General features: G+C 44.6%; 2 protein-coding genes across 3 annotated transcripts in view; one reads left to right on the forward strand and one right to left on the reverse strand.

The window, feature by feature from the left end:
- The window catches only part of GPR179 (G protein-coupled receptor 179), a 20,145-nt gene extending 14,166 nt beyond the window's left edge, over positions 1-5,979 (forward strand). The window contains exons 11-12 of the mRNA XM_044675111.1: positions 1,821-5,675; positions 5,956-5,979. Of these exons, the coding sequence (XP_044531046.1) occupies positions 1,821-5,675; positions 5,956-5,979 (3,879 nt within the window). The remainder of the gene's footprint in view (positions 1-1,820; positions 5,676-5,955) is intronic.
- A 4,906-nt stretch (positions 5,980-10,885) lies between these two features.
- MRPL45 (mitochondrial ribosomal protein L45) lies at positions 10,886-18,914 on the reverse strand. 2 transcript variants are annotated; one of them, XM_044671838.1, is made up of 8 exons: positions 18,832-18,914; positions 16,874-17,072; positions 16,519-16,636; positions 14,094-14,192; positions 13,691-13,739; positions 11,812-11,961; positions 11,333-11,506; positions 10,886-11,170 (listed from the first exon to the last, which is right to left on the reverse strand). In XM_044671838.1, exons 1-8 carry the CDS (start codon positions 18,895-18,897, stop codon positions 11,072-11,074), a joined length of 954 nt encoding a protein of 317 aa, XP_044527773.1. In that variant the 5' UTR covers positions 18,898-18,914; the 3' UTR covers positions 10,886-11,071. The 2 variants fall into 2 exon arrangements, with proteins under 2 accessions (XP_044527773.1, XP_044527774.1); XM_044671839.1 differs by having other exon boundaries at positions 16,874-17,047; positions 18,828-18,897.
- Positions 18,915-19,597: the final 683 nt, after the last annotated feature.

Below are 19,597 nucleotides of genomic sequence, written 5' to 3' on the forward strand. Positions count from 1 at the left end.
CTTCTCCTTCTCCTTCTCCTTCTCCTTCTCCTTCTCCTTCTCCTTCTTCTTCTTCTTCTTCTTCTCCTTCTTCTTAATTAAAACCCTTATCTTCTGTCTTGGAGCCAATACACACAGTATTGTGTATTGGCTCCATGGCAGAAGAGCAGTAAGGGCTAGGCAATTGGGGTTAAGTGACTTGCCCAGGGTCACTCAGCTGGGATGTATCTGAGGTCAGACTTGAACCCAGGACCTCCTGTCTCTAGGCCTGGCTCTCAATCCACTGAGCTACACAGCTGTCCACCCCCACCCCCAACTACTCTTCTACCTTAGAACCAAAATTTAGTATTGACTTTAAGATAGAAAGTAAGTATTTTTACTAAAAAATAAAATAGAGTAGGAGGGGTAAAGGAGAGAGTAGCACATGATCCAGGCCGAGATGTGGAAGGAGCACATATCAGACCTAAGTGTAATAGGCTACACAATTTAGATAATTCTAGAATCTAGATCATCTAGAATCTAGACCAGTGATTCCCAAAGTGGGTGCTACCGCCCCCTGGTGGGTGCTGCAACGATCAGGGGCGTTGGGGCAGTGATGGCCACAGGTGCATTTATCTTTCCTATTAATTGCTATTAAAATTTAAAAAAAAATAATTTCCAGGGAGCTAGGTAATATTTTTTTCTGGAAAGGGGGCGGTAGGCCAAAAAAGTTTGGGAACCACTGATCTAGATGAACAGCTAAGAGTCACAGCCTTGGCGAAGCTTTTTTGAGTTTGAGTGTCCAGAGAGCAAATTCGAATTGTCTGTGAGCTGCTGCTCCCCCCACCCCCATTACTAGGAGAAAGTACTTACTTCGGGCAGCTGGACAGAGGGATGGGGCATGCAAAAAATGTGCTTGGATGCTGGGAAGAGGGGGAACAGAGCAGGTCCCTGAGTGCTGGCTTTGCACACGTGCCACGTCTTTGCCAACCCTGGTCTAGGGGGCTGAAATGTGGAAATCATGGAGACTATCAAAGAAGTCTGTGTGATAGGTTGGAACCAGATTGTAATTGATCTTAAATGCCAGAAGGGCAGTATATCCCTTTACCCTCACACCCACGGTTCTTAACCTGTAGCCTGGAGACTTTGTTGATGTTGTTGTTGTTTTTTAATATGTTGAAATAATATTCAATATAATTGTAAGTTTCCTTTGTAATCCTGAGAATTGTATTTTATATTATTAAAAATATGATTTTGAGAAGCCTGTCCATAGGCCACACAAGACTGCCAGAGGGGTCCAGGACACAAAAATGGTGAACCCCTCTCTTAGAAGGGTTACTTAGGAAAAGGAAGACATTCAAGTCTTTGTAACATTAGAGTGACAGAGTAAGAACATTAGGAAGACTATTTTAACAGCTATGTAGTGAAATCACCCAGATCTCCAAAACCCCACAGCCATGTGGGCAGCTGCTATTTGCATTTTAGAGGCAGAAATGGAGGCTGCAGTTATTGCAATAGACCTGGCTCAGGCCTCACTTCACCAGACTCCTAGGTCAAGGGCTCTTTCTACTATGCCACATTGCTGGTGAGTGGCGAGTCCAAGCTGAGTCGAGGCTTAGAGGGACCTACGGTCAAGCGGCTACTAGGACCTAGTGGGGATTAGCCAGGAAAGGCGTGAAGGAAGAAATTGCAAGCAATATTTGGAAGAGCAGGATGTGATTTAATGGACGGAAGATTTCTCTATTTAATAGCTTATGTGAAGGCAGGTGCTGAATGGAGTTTGGATTAAAGAGGAAAGGGCCAGGGCTATACCTGGGTGCTCTTTTTCCTCTTTAACTAAATTCTCCTCCTTACTCCTACAGGATGAGTTAAAGAAGCTCTATGCCCAGTTGGAGGTCCACAAAACCAAGAAGATGGCTGCTAACAACCCTCACCTGCCCAAGAAGAGAGGCAGTTCCAGAAGGGGACTGGGCCGCTCTTTTATGAGGTGCCTGGCCGAGTTCCCCGAGGCTGTGGCTCGTAGGGACCCTAGCTCCCCAGGCCGGGGCAGTTTTCCTCGTTCTTCTCGGCGGCGGCTCCTCAGTTCTGGGGTCCAGACGCCTGAGAGACCACCACCCACTTTGCGCAAATCCCACAGCACCTATGACCATCGGAGGGACCAGGACCCACCACTCCTTGATTCTCTTCTCCGTAGGAAGCTGGCAAAGAAGGCTTCAAGAGGGGGAAGCCGAGACTCCATGGAAGTGCCTCCCCCGCTCGGCTTCCGGTCGGCCAGTGCCCACAACTTGACTGTGGGAGAGAGGCTACCCCGGGCACGGGCCGCCTCTCTGCAGAAATCGCTCAGTGTGGTAGCTGGCTCTCGGGAGAAGGCATTGCTCCTGGCCAGCCAAGCCTACCTGGAAGAGAGCTATAGGCTGGCACGAGAGCGGGAGGAGAGGCGCAAGGCAGGGGCAGGCAGTCCGGCCAGGAGGCCATCAGCCAGACGACTGGAGCGGACTCGAGGAGATTCCCTGTCACCTCCTCCATCACCGGTCAAGAGCAACAGTGTAGACAGTTCCCATGCTTCTGGGAAGCTTCATGAGACGGGTGGGAGGTGGCCACCACCCTCGCCTATGAGACATCAGATCTCCTCGCCCATCCTGGCTGTAGGGGGGGCTTGCCTAGGAGATTCACAGACACTGTCCCCTACCTCAACTTTGTCTCCAGCTCCAGCCCCTGCCCCACCCCCAATGCCAGCCCCAGCTCGAGACCCCAGCTTACTGACCTACGTCTGCCCCTGGGAAAATGCAGAACTACCAGTCAAGGTGGAAAGTACAAGCCAGGACCCTGCTCCTGGGACCGGCAGAGGGGACAGTCGTCCCCCAGCTAGAGCCCGGCTTCTGAGAGCCCTCTCTGTGGCAGTGGCAGTGGAGAAGCGAGAAGCTACAGAGGGTGAGGAGGCTGGAATAGAACACCCAGAGGGGGACGTTAATGACACCGATGATGAAAGGCACAGGATCTTTCCCAAATCCCATAGCCTCAAGACCCCCGTTCAACAGGGCTCCATGAGGAGCCTGGGACTAGCCATTAAGGCTCTAACTCGGTCCCGGAGCAGCTACAAGGAGAAAGAAAATGAGCTAGATACTTCTGAAAAGGTAGGGAAGGGGAAGGCTTTCGGAGAGGGTACAGGGTTGGCTGCTAGAACTCTTAGAGCAGGCCGGCCCAAACCTGTGAGCAAACAAGCAGCCTTGGCTACTTGTGATGATGAGGAATCTCTTCAGAACCAGCAGAACACTCACACCAGTAAAATGCTGGGTGTCTGTCACCAGGAAGGGAGCAAGGAGCAAGAGGGCAAGAGCAGGGGACTTTCCCAGGAAGCTGAGAAAGCAAAGTGGAAGGGGGTTGCCACTCCAAGGCAGGTTAGACGGGATCCTGTCAGCAAGAACAGAGAGGTGGAGACAACTGAGATAACCTCTGAGAGAGAAAGAGAACTAAGAGGGAGATATGAGGATTCCATTAAAGCTTGTCCCCAGCCGCCAGGCAGCATAGATAGCAGAACAGCTGAAATATGTCCATGGGAGGCTCCAGAGCAAGAAGCTGGTAGACCAGGCAGCCTAAATGCAAAGGCCTCACTCTGGCACATGAGTAAAGGAACTTTTGGACAGAGATCCCAGGAAGAAAAGAAGAAAACCCTTGAAAAATCAGCACCCAAAAGAATGATAGTCATGGCTCAGAAAAAGCCTGAGCAGCTGCTACAGGATCGAGAGTCAGTCTGTCTCTGGGACAGCACAGACGTAGGAGGCCTCGCACCCCAACCAGGTCCTCAGCATACTGACCAACCCAAAGATGGCCACCAGGTACTGGGCAGCATAGGAAGAAGAGCAGAAGAAGTATGTCCGTGGGAAGTAACTGGGGTGGAAGCTCACAAACAAGAGAGCACCAAGGCAGAGATTTGTCCCTGGGAAGTGAATGATGGAACAAGAGATGAAGAAAAAGTGTCACAAGAGATAGATAGGCACTCCCTGGAAGAAAAGCAGACTTTTAGAAAAGCAATGCTTTGGAAAGATGAAAAGAAACTGGGTCAGGAATGGGAATCTCTCTGCCCATGGGAGAGTACAGATTTTAGGGGTCCCTCAGCCAGCCCAACTCAGATCCCAGGGACCTTAGAGTTCTCAGGGAATGTGGGAAACAAAGTAGCTGAAGTGTGTCCATGGGAAATGGAAGATTTGTCTAGCAACAGAAAAGCTGAGGTCTGTCCCTGGGAGATGAACAAAATGGTTGGAAAATGGACAGCAGGCCAGGAGGCAGATGGAGACTTGCTACGAGAAAAGCAAAAAGTCTCTGGAAAAGAGAGCTTCTGGAAAGAAGCTGAGAAACAAGAAAGGGAGGCAGCCTGTCCTTGGGAAGATACAGACCCAGAGACCCATTCGCTAGATTCAGACCCTGCTAAACAGCCTGGTCTTATGGGGAATAGAACAGCAGAGGTCTGTCCATGGGAAGCCCTTGAACCAAGTATAAATAAGACAGGGCTTGCTAAAGAGAAAATCTATCCCTTGGAGATGAGTGAAGGAGCAGCAGAGAAAAGGTCACTTGAACAGGATACAGAGGAATTCAAAGGGGCAACTACTGGAGCTTCAAAAAAGTTAAATGTGCTGATTGAGACCCAGGAAGCAGTCTGCCCCTGGGAGATATCTTCTCCCAAGATAGAGCCTCAGAAAACAGGTCAACCTACAGGCAGGTCTCAGGTATCAGGCAGTATGGAGAACAGGGCAGCTGAGGTCTGTCCATGGGAAGTACAGACTATATCTACTGAGACAGTAGAGATAGCCTGGAAGCCAATGGATATAAGAGAGAAAAATGCATTGGAAATTGAGGTAGCTAAGGATTCCCAGGGGGATATAGAAAAAGGACTCAGAAAATCCAAAGAAATAGTTGTCCTTGCTCAGGAAAAGGCAGAGAGACTAATACCAGAGAGGGAGGCAACTTGTCCCTGGGAGACCTCGGACCCAGGGGACTTCTCTCCACAAATGGGTAGTCAAGCCACTGGTCAACTCAAAGCTAGTTTTCAGGTAGTGAGCACTGTGGGGAGCAGAACAGCTGATGTATGTCCATGGGAAGTGGAAGCAGGGTTGCCCAATGTAAAGGCAGAGATCTGTCCCTGGGAAGTAAACAAAGAAACAACTGAGAAAGGGGGCCCGAGACAGGAGAAAGATGAGGAATCCAAAGAGGCTAGGGAGACAGTTCTGGAAAAGGGGAGCTCTGAAGAGCTGAGAGGTAAAACATCAAAACAAGTTGCAAAACTGATTCAAGAGCAGGAATCCGGTTGTCCTTGGGACAATAGCATGCACTTGAGGAATCCCTCAGCTCTGGCCCCATTGACCTCACAGTCATCTGACAGCAAAGTAGCTGATGTATGTCCCTGGGAAGTGGAAGAGGATCCTTCCACTAAGAAGGCAGAGATCTGTCCCTGGGAAGTGAGTAACAAAACAACAGAGAAAGGGAGATGGGGACAGGAAACAGATGGGGAAAACCTACAGAAAGATCAGGCAACCCTTGAGAAAGAGATATCTTTAAAGACTCAAGATCACACTTCTAAAGAAGGAAACAAACTCAGTGGAGGGAGGGAATCCATCTGTCCATGGGAGGAATCAGATTCAGGGGATCCATCCATCCAAGCAGATGATCAAGGCATTGTCAGCTCCCAAGTACTTGGCAATGTAGGGGATAGAGTGATTCAGGTGTGTCCATGGGAAGCCACTGATCCAGAAGTTGATGCTCCAGAAAGCAGTATGACAGAAATCTGTCCCTGGGAAGTGAGTGAAGGACCAGTTGAGAGACTGACAGAGAGGCAGGATCAAGACAGAGAATTTCAAGAGGAAAAAAGAAAACTCTCTAAAAAATCACAAACACAAGCAGCTGCTGTCACTACACATAAAAAACAAGGGAAGCTAATCCGAAAGCAAGAGACAGTTGATCTATGGGAGAGCACAGACCTGGGGGATGCCCCCTTCCAACCAGATCCTCGTGACACTGGTGAACTAAAAGCTGGTTCCCAGAAATTAGAAGGTGTGGAGGGTAAAATAAGTTCAAGCAAAGCGGAAGATCCTCAACACAGTGGGAAAGCAAAGATCTGCCCCTGGGACATGAGCAAAGAAGCAGCAGAGAAAGGGGGATTGGTAGAGGGCCCAGATGTAGAATCCCAAGAACAGAAGGGAAAAACATCCAAAAAAGAGAGATCCAGAGAGCCTGGAGAGCATGTATCAGAAACAGAGAAACTTAGCCAAGAAGTCTGTCCTTGGGAGAATACAGACCCAGCAGGCCCTTTTCTTCAGCCAGACAATCCCCAAACCACTTGCCAGGGAAGCATGGAGAATATAACAGCAGAGGTATGCCCATGGGGAAACATGGAGAGTATCACAGCAGAGACCAGAGCTTTATCTAGGAAACCTGCCTCTCAGGTTTCAGAAGAAACTAAAGCAGAAATTATCCTAGCAGTCCAAGAGAAACCATCTAGCTATTCAGTCCATAGACCTCTAGGCTATCTTCTTCCAGAAAGCAAAGTTTCTATCCCTGTGGTTAGTGTCAGTTCTCTTGAAGGTGATGGAGGACCCCAAAATGTTTCAGAGGGAAAGCCAGAGGCTGGCCCAACCTCAGAGAAGAGTATTCAAGAAGTCAAAGGTCAACAGCCTCCCTCCTCAACAGGGGGCCAAGGAACAATGTCCCCTGAGGTTCAGTCTGGGGACTCAACCCCATCAGCTGTCTCTCCTTAGAAATGACTTCTTCAATTTGGCCAAAAGGGTTATAAAATGTACAAAGATGCTCTTTTTGGGAATAAGTTTCTTGGAGTGGGAAAAAATTGTGATAGAAGGTATCAATAAAACATTTTTAAAAAAGTAAGAGTAAATATCCTTTTCAAACTGGGCTCTCTGTTGCTAGTTGTGAGTTGGTACCTTTCCCTTCTAAATGGGAGAGGTAGAGGATGCAGTGGATAGACTGCCAGACTAAGAGTCAGGATGATCTGCGTTCAAATTTGGACTCAGAAACTAACTAGTTGTGTGATCCTGGGCAAGTCACTTAACCCCGTTTGCCTCAGATGGAGAAGGAAATGGTAAACCACTCTTATCTTTGCCAAGAAAACCCTGAATAGGGTCATAAAGAGGTCAGAACTGAAATGACTAAACAACTACTAAATGGGTCAAAAGAAAACTGATTTTAAAGTAAATACAGACTTGAATTGTCCAGTGATTTTGCAGCTATCTAAACTACACGTTCACCTCTGTTTTAAGTCTCCCTCTAACCCCTTCCCACCAAAAGGACAAATATCTCTGAAGAATCCTCCTAGTTAACTAGAATATGCATCACCTTCTGTGTTTGTCACTAGGGTGTCCAAGTTTTGATTCCACATTTAAGTCAGTGGTGTGGGTTGGGAAGGAGTTGGCAGTCCCTGCCTCACCTATTTCCAAAAGGTCTCCCAGGTCCATGTTGAAGTATACAAATGGCATGGTTCAAGTGTCTGTGTGAACAAAAAAAAAATCCAACCATTCCAGGTATTTGCAACATACATGTCCAGTCATATCTGCTCTATGATTTCTGCTCGAATATATTGACAGCTATTCCATACTCAGGATAGAAGATGGTCCCCACCGTCAGGAATACTACAATGGGTTAAGTCAAATCACCTGATCTTTATGGAAAAATATGAAACCTGCCTTATTGATCTTGTCATGTTGACTTTTGATTATTTTTCCTGTCTGCTTCATTGATCTTCAACCTGCCACAGCTAAGGAAAGCAATGAATTTTCTTTATAAAATTATTGACACCCATATGTTCAAAATAATGCTTGATAATCCCTTCCTCCAGAGGATAGTCAAGAAAAACCAAGATCCTTCTCTTCGGCTCTGTCAGATTTCTTCCAAAAATACCTTTCTCCCAGTCACCAGGCATATCTCCTGGGACCCTATCCCATTCTTGTTGGTTTGAAGGAATATTCCCTCCTCAAGGTGACCCCCGTCCCCTCTTCCTGGTTCTCTTAGAAAGGAGACCAAAGGGCACTTCTTGCTTCAATGCTGGAACCACTCCAAATCACCTGCCCCAGACTGGTAAACAGGCTGTATTCTTGTGTTCATACCTTCACTCCCAAAGAAGGAAGAAGGAATACAAAGGAAAGGTCAGGCCCACAGCTGCTGCTGCCACCACTTACTGCTCTTCCACTTTCTAGAAGTACCATAGTGGGGCAGGTTAAATACTTCCTGTATGTAAAAACAAAGAATCCTATAATCCAAAGGGGCCCACTAAGGAGATGCCCTATACTGCCTTTAGGCTATTTTCAGAACCATACCAGCCTAAATAGTCAAATTAAGAGGATTCTAGGAATGACTAGCAGATAAAAACAGAGAAGAAAAAGAGTGGGGTGGGGAGGAGGGAGATAAAACACACAGGTCCAGCAGAGGAGCCTGGGACTAGTAGAGCAAGACCACAGTCCTAGCTATAGAATATTCTCAAGGTACACCTGCAGAGATGTGGGTATCACCTTTCTTAAGAAAATAATTCCGCAGAGACCTAGAATGATACTTGGAAAGGAGGGAAAGATCTCCAGGTGTCCGGGAGTTCCTGTCTCTCCCTAGAACTGACTTCTTCAAATTGGCCAAGTGAATTACAAGATAAAAATGCTCTTTTCAGGGGGGCAGCTGGGTAGCTCAGTGGATTGAGAGTCAGGCCTAGAGACAGGAGGTCCTAGGTTCAAATCAGGCCTCAGATACTTCCCAGCTGTGTGACCCTGGGCAAGTCACTTGACCCCCATTGCCCACCCTTACCACTCTTCCACCAAGGAGCCAATACACAGAAGTTAAGGGTTTAAAAAAAAAATCCTCTTAATAAAAAAAAAATGCTCTTTTTCAGGAATAAGTGCCCTAGAGTGGGAAATGATTGGGATCTAAGGACAAAATATATCAATAAAAGTTTTTTTAAAAAAAGAGTAAATGCCCTTTTAAAACCATGGTCTCTCTATAACCACAGAACAAAGTATTTCCTCTCCAAGAGAGGAAAATGAAGAGATGGGTTAGTAATACATTACATCCACTTCCAGGGACTGGGTGACCTCATTCTCATTGAAGTTCTCCTAAACACTTCTGAATTGCTCCTACCTACCATGCACTGACCCTAGTCCTGGCTTTAAATAGAAACGGCTGGTTGCTTTAGACTCTAGCCAGAGTACAAACAGTAGGTTCTGGGCCAGGTTGTACTTGCTATGCTGACTCATTCCATAAATCATACTTTGATTTGGTTTGTCTCTGAACAGCAAGGTTGGCCACTGTTCCCTTCTATGACAAAAGAAATGAAGAACATTATTCTTCTTGACCATCACAGCTGAATTCAGTGTACTGAGGACAATTTCTGTCCCAAAATTAAATGGGATCAGTTAGTAAACAGAAGTAGGGCACAGAATATGTGCCAGAGAGGAACTAGGGAGCCCCAAGATTCATCTGGCTGCTCCTCTGACAACAGGCCCTTTCCTGATAGAAAAGAGATGGCTTTCTGCTAGGCCCTTTCAGCACTGCCTTAACATCTGGGGCCATCTACTCACTTGTAGATTTGGTATCAAAGGGAAATGAAATTACATTATCCTCTCCTCCCTGATGGTAAGCAAGGGGATGGAAATTTAGGAATCTCTTAGTGTTCTAGCTCAGAAATACAGGTCTAGGGGAATGGGACAAGGATATTCCACTTCCCTGAAAAAACAAGTGATAATTTTTCTCACATCTAGAGGATCAGTTCCTTGGTTGTCCATTAAGGGGAAGTTTTTGTTTCTCCAATCTCTACTTCTCAAGATTATCTTCCACCTCCTCATATTTCCTAGGTCTACCCTACTCTTAGCACTTGCTTTTTGTTTCATCAGATTAAATCATCCCCTATCAAAGCCAAATGTACATCCTACAAAGCTGTACCTATCAAGACAAAATGGCTGAGAACTTAGCTAAAGGAAAGCTGCAAGAGGAGATGGGTGGGGGACAGCATCAAATGGCCAGGTACACTATTCTTTTTATAAGGCAGGTGGGATTGGGTCTTTGTTTCTCCAGCCAGAGCTTTTCTGTACAACTGTCTGGGAGTCAAACTTCTGCTGTCATGAGATCAGACTGGTGTGGTGGTTTTAGAAGGTTTGAATATTTAAACTCTGCTACTAAACTCTAGCTTCTACATGAACTTGCCAAATTACATTGAAGCCAGCTAAAAATCCATCTCCTATCTATCTAAGGCAAACTCCTCCATACCCTCATCCCTTCACCCTAGAATGACAGACTTGAACCTCTTCCTGGAAAAATGAATTCATTTTTTAATAGAAGACAAATAAAGGCAGCCTTAGGAAGAGGACTTCCAATGACCAAAGTTGTTTCCTCAAAGGGCTATGTGTGGGTCAAGGATGATGAATTCAGATATCAAGCTGATAATTCAAGGACACAGCAGAATTGGAAATCCTTGAAGTTCCTTTCAATAGGAATGGTTTTGGGGATGCAAGATTAAATTCCCCATTGCAAAGTTCTATTGCTCCTTATATGGGTTCATCTCCTTTCTTTTTCCTACAACTGAGACAGGAAAGGGAAAATTAGAACATGTTACTATGTTCTAGTAGTTACTATGGCTGAGAGGTACTGATATGTGTAACAAAAATTTGTGGACTGATATTCCAGATGAGCCCAGCCCCACCAAATCCCCTTCTCTTTTACATATTAATACTGGGTTCTTGCAAATGATAACTAGGAACCTGATGAAGAAGACTGAAAGGATTATAAGTCTATCTGGCAGGTAAATTGCCTTGGTTGATGTCCTATTATTCCCAAATGACTCCTTCCCCCTTTCCTGTGACTGCTACATCTCCCATTTCAAATTCTATTTTCAATCCAGGCTGAAGACCCATCCTGTATAAGTGGAAACCATAGAATCCATTAAAACTAGTTTGAAATCCCTGACTGGGTTTTATTTCAAACAACTGTCCTTCTTTATTAAAAACCAAAAAGGTGGCTGAAGGTGGCTTCATGCTTTCTTCTGGGAACCAAAACAGTGGGAAGACCTGATTTCAGATGCTCTCCAATGTCTCTTCAATTCCAATGCCAAATCACCAAAGCTTTCTACCGCACTCTACTTGTGCCATTGAACAGGCTGAGACTTTTGAACTTCCACATTCACTTCTTCATATTCTTCCCATGGTTGGAGCTTGGGGCCAGGAATCATTACCGTCTGAAAGAGTAGAAAGCAGAGTTATCTCTTACCCTGTTCCATGGTAACTGGCATCTCTAAGGGATTCTACTTTGGACCAATGCATTGCCACCTCTCCCCACTAGGTGGCCTAAGAAGTCAAAGCACCTGAAAAATATACAATTAGGCACCCAAGTATTTTACCTTGGGGATGGGATCCTTAGCAGGGGCCCAAGCAGGAACAATTTTGCCATGCATTCTCCAGGCCCCATATGGGTTTGTTAAGTGTCTCTCAAATACCACATACTCCAACACATCCTTGGGCACATCTTCTTGTCCATACATCAACCGCCCAAACCGGTCATAGATAGCCAGAGTCTATAGGAATTAAAAATTAACCTATTAGCCCATGGAAAGTTCTTGAAGGAAGTAAGGAGAAATGAGAAGGGAAAACATACAAGACTAACTTGAAACAATCTTTGTACCCTGTACAAACTCCATTAACTAACCCAGGATGACACAAGAGGGAAAGACTTCCTGAGTTCTACCTTATGACTATGACGGTAGGAGGGGGAAAGACACTGCATACAAGGCTGAGTCCACTCTAGATTCTTTAGAAACCATTCTGTGTGAAGCTGTACAACCTGTACAATGAGGTGGTATGAGAGAAATGGTCCTCTTACCTGGCGAGTGTGCATGCGGACAGTGACCTGGCCATATATGTTGCCCTCGCTCACCATATTTGGGCAACGAACATGAACTACTCTTGGTGGTTCCAGAGATTCCACAAAGCTCCAACGAACTGTCTTAAGTTGGATGTCCCACACCATCTCCTGGTTTTACAGGAAATTAAATATGAGTAGTTTCTCCTTTAGTAGCAGTTGACACTGTCATATGGCCTCACATTTCCTACAACTCTATAGCCAAAACCATCCTTTTCAACCAAGTTTCCTCTTGTCTGTTCCATCTTCTTCAGGTCTTCCTTTTAATACCTTTGGGTCTTGCTCCTAGAATAGCCACCTGCTACATCTTTGCTCTTACAGAAATAAAAATCAAAAGTCCACCTCTTCCAGGAAACCTCATCAGACTGACCCAACCCATTGTATAAACTGTCAACATATTCAATCCACCCTTTTCTCTCCATGTTCTGGGCTTTTTTCCCCTTAAAAAAAAAAAACAACAACAAAAAACCTCTTAATTTCTGTCTTAAAGACAGAAAAATGATAAGGTTAGCCAACTGGAGTTAAATGATTATCCCAGGGTGGTCACAGAGCTAGGAAGTTTCTGAGGTCAAATTTGAATCCAGGTCCTCCCAACTCCAGGCCTAAGTCTCTATCTGTTGTACTACTTCTTTCACCTTGTTCTTTCAGAAGTTGTTCATTACTGCTTATATTTCTACCAATTTAATGGGTGCTCTGTTTTCTCAAATATCACTCTTAGGGAAAAGATTACAGCTTTCTTTTATATGCCCCAAGAGTATCTGATTGACACATAGTATGGTAAATATAGTGAGGATTTATGTAAGAGTAAGCAATTCTAAAAAGGGAAACATCTATTCTATTATTACATACTCAAGTACTCTGTGCATTCAATCAATACATGTCTGATCATAGCCTGAAATAGCATAATAAAGTGGGCAGAGCACAAGCACAGTAGTTAGAAAGACCTGAGTTCAAATCCTTCTCCAGGTATTGACTAGACAAATGACTTTGGAAGTCACTTAACTTCCTCATCTGTTAAATGGATATAATAATATCATCTATTGTATAGAGTTGTTTTGAGAATCAAATGAAGTACAGTAGGAAAAGTATTTTGCAAACTTTAAAGTGCTATATAAATGCAAGCTACTATTAAGACAAGCCCTTTATGAAGCTATAAGTGGTACATAAAGGTGTAATTATTTCTATTATTGAAAGTAGTTTTATTTCCTTTTGAAAGCTCTCAGCAGCACATGGATTGATGGGGATATGATTGAGGATGTAGACTCTAAATCACTGGTTCCCAAACTTTTTTGGCCTACCGCCCCCTTTCCAGAAAAAATATTACTTAGCGTCCCCTGGAAATTATGAAACTATTTATTGAACTCAGAATAGAATGTAATACAAAAAAAGTGTGGCCATCACCGCCTCCCTGGATCACTGCAGCACCCACCAGGGGGCAGTAGCACCCACTTTGGGAATCACTGCTCTAAATGATCACTCTATAAATATTAATAATATGGAAATACCTCTTGATCAATGATATATGTAAAACCCAGCTGAACTGCTCATTGGCTATGGGAAGAGGGAAAAAGGGAGGGAAAGAATATGAATCCTGTAACCATGGGAAAATATTCTAAATTAATTAAATAAATTTTAAAAAAAAATAAAGCATCTAAAGCTCTCAGCAGAATCCCACATTAAATCACCAAAGTCTAAACAAAAATTGTGAAATGAAAACTGGCATCTCAATTTCATTGTACCCTCAACAAAGATCTTTCCTAAAAACAACAAGCAGTAAAAAACAGAGGAGCAGAGGAGAAGCCTGAAGCCTGCTTGGCTCCAAGCAAAGGGAAAGACTTACTGGGAAACAGCGCTCAGTTACCAGGGCATGAAGTCGGTCATGATCTGAGCTAAAGAAGAAAAGAAACATGTCACTGGCTTTTGCTTTCTGTGCTATGGGTTTAGAGCTTTGCAGTCATAAGGATTTGAAGCCAACAAAACCTCCCTTAAAAATCTGAGATCCAAGGGAAAATTAAGGCAACCTTGAACTTTCAGGAGTAGAGAAAATTATTTGGCATCATTTTAAGCTGTAAGGTTGATCAAAAAGTCTCATGGCCCAAGCAGAGGCCAAGAACTCCAAAAAGCAGTGTTCCTCAACCCAGGCAGAATATTCCATTAATCTGTAGTAGAAAAAGAAGCCTAAGCAAATGGATACAAGATATAGATCTCCATCTGTCTTCCTCCCCACCGCCCCAATTCCTCACGTGTTGAGGCATTGATGAGCTTCAACGAAGATCTGCTGAGCTTTTTCTGGGAAGGTCTTGGTACGGAAATCAGCATCATATTCTCTCACTTTCCGAATTCTGGGGAAAAAAGCATGAAAACCATTTCATAAGACACCATGCAAAATACAGGAAAAAAAATTTTAATAGCTGTTATTTAAATAACACTTTAAGGTTTGCAAAGCACTTTACACACTGATTAGAGCCTCACAACAACCTCAGGAAGCAAGTGACTGTACAGATATAATTACCACTATTTTATAGGCAAGGAAAATGAGATTCAGAAATTTTAAGTAATTTAATTTGTTCAGAATTATACAAGTAGTAAACATCCGAGGCAGAATTAAACTCATTCTTCCTGATTCCAATAGCAACATTCTATTCCCTGTGCAATCCTGACTCTAAAAGAGAAACAAATAGGTGGGAACCAACAATCTCCATTATCGTAACCTACATGTAAACTGAGACAACTTGAGTTCCAGGTATAATCTGGATTATAATAATAATCAGATGTGATTCTTAAAACTTCCTCGGTGATAGAAATCTTTAGTTTAAACAAAACTTTGATAGAACCCTTGTAGTAAAATGCTCTAAAATTATTGTTTTAATTTTGATTAGCAAACAACATAAAGTTTATTATTTTTTTTAAGCCCTTTTCTTCCATCTTAGAATCAATATTACACATTAGTTCCAAGGCAGAAGAACAGTAAGGGCTAGGCCTATGATGGCAAACCTATGGCACATATGCCAACGATGGCATGCAGAGACCTCTTAGTGGGCATGTACAACATCCCTGGTAGAGTTAGTTACTAAAAAGGCAGAGGGGCAGCAGCAGAACTGCTCTCCTAATCCTCTCCACCACACCTCTGCACTTATTACCTTCCCTGAGCAGAGCACTCAGGCCATTCCCTCTCCCTTTCTCCTCCTCTGTCTGGCCCCAAACTACCATGACTTTCCTTCCATAGGAGAGGAGGCCAAGGCTGGAGGGGGAGACTCTGAGCTCCAGCCTTTGAGGAGGAACAGGCCAAGCCCCCCCCCCCCCCAGCTGAATGCAGCCACCCTGGGTGAAGGGAAGGAAGGAAACAGTGATAGAGGCTCATGCCCAATAACCCGATATTGAATGCCCCACCCCCATCTGACTTTCTGAGCCTATGGAGTCTCCCCTGTTCCCTCCCTCAGGTTCCTTCTTTGCTTTCAAGATCCGAACCTCCCAAGGAAGACCCCCTTCTGCACTAAGACCACTCCCCTCCTGGGGAGGCCATCAAGACCCCCCTGCAGCAAACTCCACCCCCATCAGAGAGTTTTAAATGCATACATGCTGGCTTGCTAAAGGGAAAGAAACTCCAAGACTGGGGGGAGAACTAGGGCCCCTGGCAGTGCCACCCTCACCTAGACTTCATGTCAGGTGGACTGTAGCCAGACAAGAATCATTGGTATAGCAATTCTTGCAAGCCCAGACTTGACCTGAACTCAGATTAGAATTAGCTGCCCCAAAGGGAAGCTTTTTAAAAAAAGGGAAGCTCTTATTCTAAGGCCCTGTTTAAAATAAACTACCTCTTCTCCCCATAATCAAATGGTGGCAGGACTTGCTAATCCAAGAATCTCTCCCACCTGGCTTTTCCTGAAGAGAGCTGCCTAAGGTAGTCAACAACATCCTAAAAAATAGATCCTCCTCCATACAGGATCCGTGATGGTGATGGTGATGGTGATGGTGATGGTGATGGTGATGGTGATGGTGGTGGTGGTGGTGGTGGTGGTGGTGATGGGTAGGGCATGGCATGTGCTCTTTAAAAGGTTCACCAGCACTGGGCTAGACAACAGTGGTGAAGTGACTTGCCCAGGATCACATGGGTAGGAAGTTTCTGAGGCATCTCTAGGCTTGGCTCTCTAGCTGCCCCCAAAGTTTATTTTAAAAAGCAACTTGGGGTGTTTCAGGGCTCCTTGCAGCACAGTTTGAGAAACACTGACCTGGAAGAAGGATCATTGGCCTGGAAATGAACAGAACTGGGTTATAATCCCAATTCTGCCATTAACTGTGTGAATCCTAACAAGTAATGTCAGCTCCAAGAGCTTTAATTTCCTTATCCATTAAAAACTGTTGAACCAAGTGGTCATTAAGATCCCTTCTCGTTCTAATTCTTTGTACTTCTACTCTCTAAAACATAGGACTTAAAAGGATGATCTGAAAGATAACAACATATTTATCTAGATGAAGAAAGGCCAAGAATAAGAGAATGTGATGGTACTTTCTATTAACCCTCTAAACTAGTTTCTGTTAGACTATATAAAAGGGTTTTGCCTATTCTGAAACATAAGGAACTAAGAATGCCCCCTTTGGGAACAAAATACCTGACTGCTAAGGCAGGAAGCCGTGTCCAGATTAAACCCCAGGAGCTCACACACTTACGCCAACTGTGAGGCCACGCCTTGCTTTAGTTTCTCTGTCTTTTGCTGCAGGCCGGCCTTGGAGAGGGATGTTAGGCGGGCGTCCCCCTCAGGAGGAACATAGGCATCAAAAATCCCAGCTGTGAAAGAAAGGAAAAAGTGAGCTGTATTCCTAGTCCTTCCTACTTCCCAAACACGGAGTGAAAATAATCAAAGTAAAAAATAGAAAAGTGCATAGGAAATAGTGCTTTATGTAAAGGTGATAATGATTAAGGTTGAACTGATCTCAGCTTTACTTATTATCACCAAAGAATCTCCTCTTCCAAGGAGATCACTGAGGTCAGATGTAGCTAGCATTCCAAGATGCTGACCCTCACCTGTGCAAGCCAAATGAATGGGACGCTCAAGACGTTCTTTGGGAATGACAATCCCTGCAGCACGGGCTCGGTCCTGAAACTCTTTCTCAGTTTTGTATTTAGGCTCATATATAGGAGGTATAAAGTGCTTCTTGGTTCTCACTGGGATCACAGTGGTGGGCTGGGTGACACAGGCTGGGCAGAACAAGGCTTCTAAATTCTAGGAGTGGAAAAAAGAAGATATGTTTTATCCTTTTGGAGGAAAGTCTGACATATGAACACTTATGAGTTAGTAAAGAAACATTTCCAAAGTTTTTACTACAAGCAGAATCCCGTACTAGATATCAATGCATCAAATAAAGAGAAGAAGGAATCTTTACTACAAGGGAGCTCACAGTTCAATGGAAGGACCCTACATACTTCCATCTGTTTCATTTCAGGTTAGCACAACCATACATCTTGTCATCATAAGGCAAAGGTGTGACCATGCCATTCTGCTCAAACCCCTTATTGCCTACAGAATTAAAGCTCTTCTAGGTCTGGTTCCAACCTACCTTTTCCTTTCTCATTTTATACTTCTCCTGTCTAGTTTCTCCAAATAATCCTCTAATGAGCTGCCCAAATGATATTCCTAAAGTACAAGTTTGATCATGTCACTCTTTTGCTCAAGAACAAATATTGGCTCCCTAATGCCATGAGGATAAAATACAAAGACTTTTTTGTCATTTAAAGTCTGACTCCAGACTACCTTTCTAGGCTGATTACGTATTACTCCTCTTTCTTCCATCTTCTCACCAGTAGCTTTGCTGCCTGTGTCTACCCACAGTTCCAAGACTACTACCCCCTTTCCAATTCTGGAACCAAAATCAAATCAGTACTGTCATTCAGATTGGAAAAAAAATTTCCATCCTCATTCCATAAGCTTCACTCACCAACTCTGTAACTTCCTAAACAAAAATATCCCACTCTTTCCATTACTTTTCTTTATAAGTAGTAATTCCTCAAGGAAAGAGACAATCTCTGAAGCTCACCTCTTTGCTGTTCCCTGACCAGGACAACCAATATCCCAGCTCTAAAAATTTTCTCTGGCTATCTCCCCTGCCTGGAACACTCACCCTCTTCCACTTTGCCTATTGAACCCCACTGACCTCCCTAGCTTCCTTTAGGCCTCAACTAAAATTCCATCTTTTAGTGGAAGCCTTCCCCAAACCCCCTTAATAATAATATCTTCTCTCTGTTAATTACAGGCATACCTTGTTTTATTGCAATTCATTTTATTGTGTTTTACAGGGTTTTGTTTTTAACAAATTGAAGTTTTGTGGTACATCTACCAAGTTTATCTGCACAATTTTTTCCAACAGCATGTGCTTATATCATGTCTCTATTTCACATTTTGGTAATTGTTGCACCATTTCAAACTTCTGCATTATTATATTTGTTATGGTTATCTTTGATCAGCAGTATTTGTTACTAATGTACTACTGTTCTAGGGCAACAGGAACTGGGCCCATATAAGATTGACAAACTTAATCCATAAATGTTGTGTGTGTGTTCTGACTGCTCCACTAATCCTGTTTCAATTCAATCCCCCACCCTCCCACCCCACCTCCGCTTCAGATTTCCTTATTCTCTAATAGTATTGATATTAGGCCAGTGAATAATTGTAAAATAATGCCTCAGTGTGTTTGTCTTGTCTGTTCATTATGCCTGGCATGCACATACACATCCCAACCTTTTATTTATATCTCCAAACTCAGAATAATATCGTAAGCATTCAACGAATGTTCACTCATTCATTCATTCTACGATTCTACTGCGGAGCCTCAGGCTTCCATCAGGACCCAGACAGACCAGAGGAAGGCAAGCGACCCCATAGTCAGGCTTTCTTCCCAGCTGGGTCTCGCCTGAATATCACCCCAGAATTCGGCACCACCCGGTCTCCTCCTTCTTCTCGCCCCCTGTACCCCGCTGCTACCCACCTGGCGAGAACAAGGTCCCAGAACCCGGGACAGGGAAAATACCCCCTGCCTCAAGGGCGCCGCCATGTTGTGCACGCGGGGGACGCCGGGAAGGTGGGAGACCGTAGGGAGGACGGAGAATGCGCGCGCGCGTGAAGATGAGAGGTTGGACATAGTCAGGGAGTGGAATTTTCCAGGGCGTTTAGCCAGTATCTCCTCGCGCTTTCCCCAATCCCTTCCTAGCTAGGGGCGGGGAATAGAGGTGCTCGTACCCGTGCGCGTACGGGATGTCACGCGCTCGGGACTTTGCCGAGGGGAGGAGGATTGCGCCTGCGTGCTCCAATCTCTTTAGGTAGTCTATATCCTGAGCTTTTGCTAGGGGGCAGCGTCTCCTTGCTCTGTTTCCCTTGTCCTCACCCAGTGTACCAGGATCAGCCCCGAGCCCTGGCAGACTGCTGGGTCCCCTCCCTCTCCGTGCCAGTGACAGTATGTAGGGCACCATGACTCCCAAAAGGGCAAAGGGACCTGGGAGAGGAAGGGGGACACTATCATTGGCTGAGGGACCAGTCCTCTTGGGGTCTAAGGTCAGTCCTGACCCTATCACGGAGGTGACCTCGACCCTGGGTCACTTCTCTTACCTAGGTTTCAGATTCCTCACCTGTAACCAATCAAGGAGAAGAAAATGACTTCTCCTCTACCATCAAATGTTGGGGATGAGTGAAGTCATATTTCTTTCAGGTAAGTGCTTTAAAAGTAAGGAGAAAAAGAGAGAAGAAAAGTATCACTG

Source organism: Gracilinanus agilis, chromosome 4 (genome assembly GCF_016433145.1).
Source record: "Gracilinanus agilis isolate LMUSP501 chromosome 4, AgileGrace, whole genome shotgun sequence".
NCBI classification, from domain to species: Eukaryota; Metazoa; Chordata; class Mammalia; order Didelphimorphia; family Didelphidae; genus Gracilinanus; species Gracilinanus agilis.

Coding starts and splice junctions, on each gene's coding strand:
- MRPL45 (XM_044671838.1), bottom strand. CDS start 18,897: ATGGCGGCGCCCTTGAGGCAGGGGGTATTTTCCCTGTCCCGGGTTCTG. Junction 11,962..13,690: donor TAACTGAGCGCTGTTTCCCA/GTAAGTCTTTCC, acceptor CTGTAAAACCAG/GAGATGGTGTGGGACATCCA. Junction 11,507..11,811: donor TCCGCATGCACACTCGCCAG/GTAAGAGGACCA, acceptor TAATTCCTATAG/ACTCTGGCTATCTATGACCG.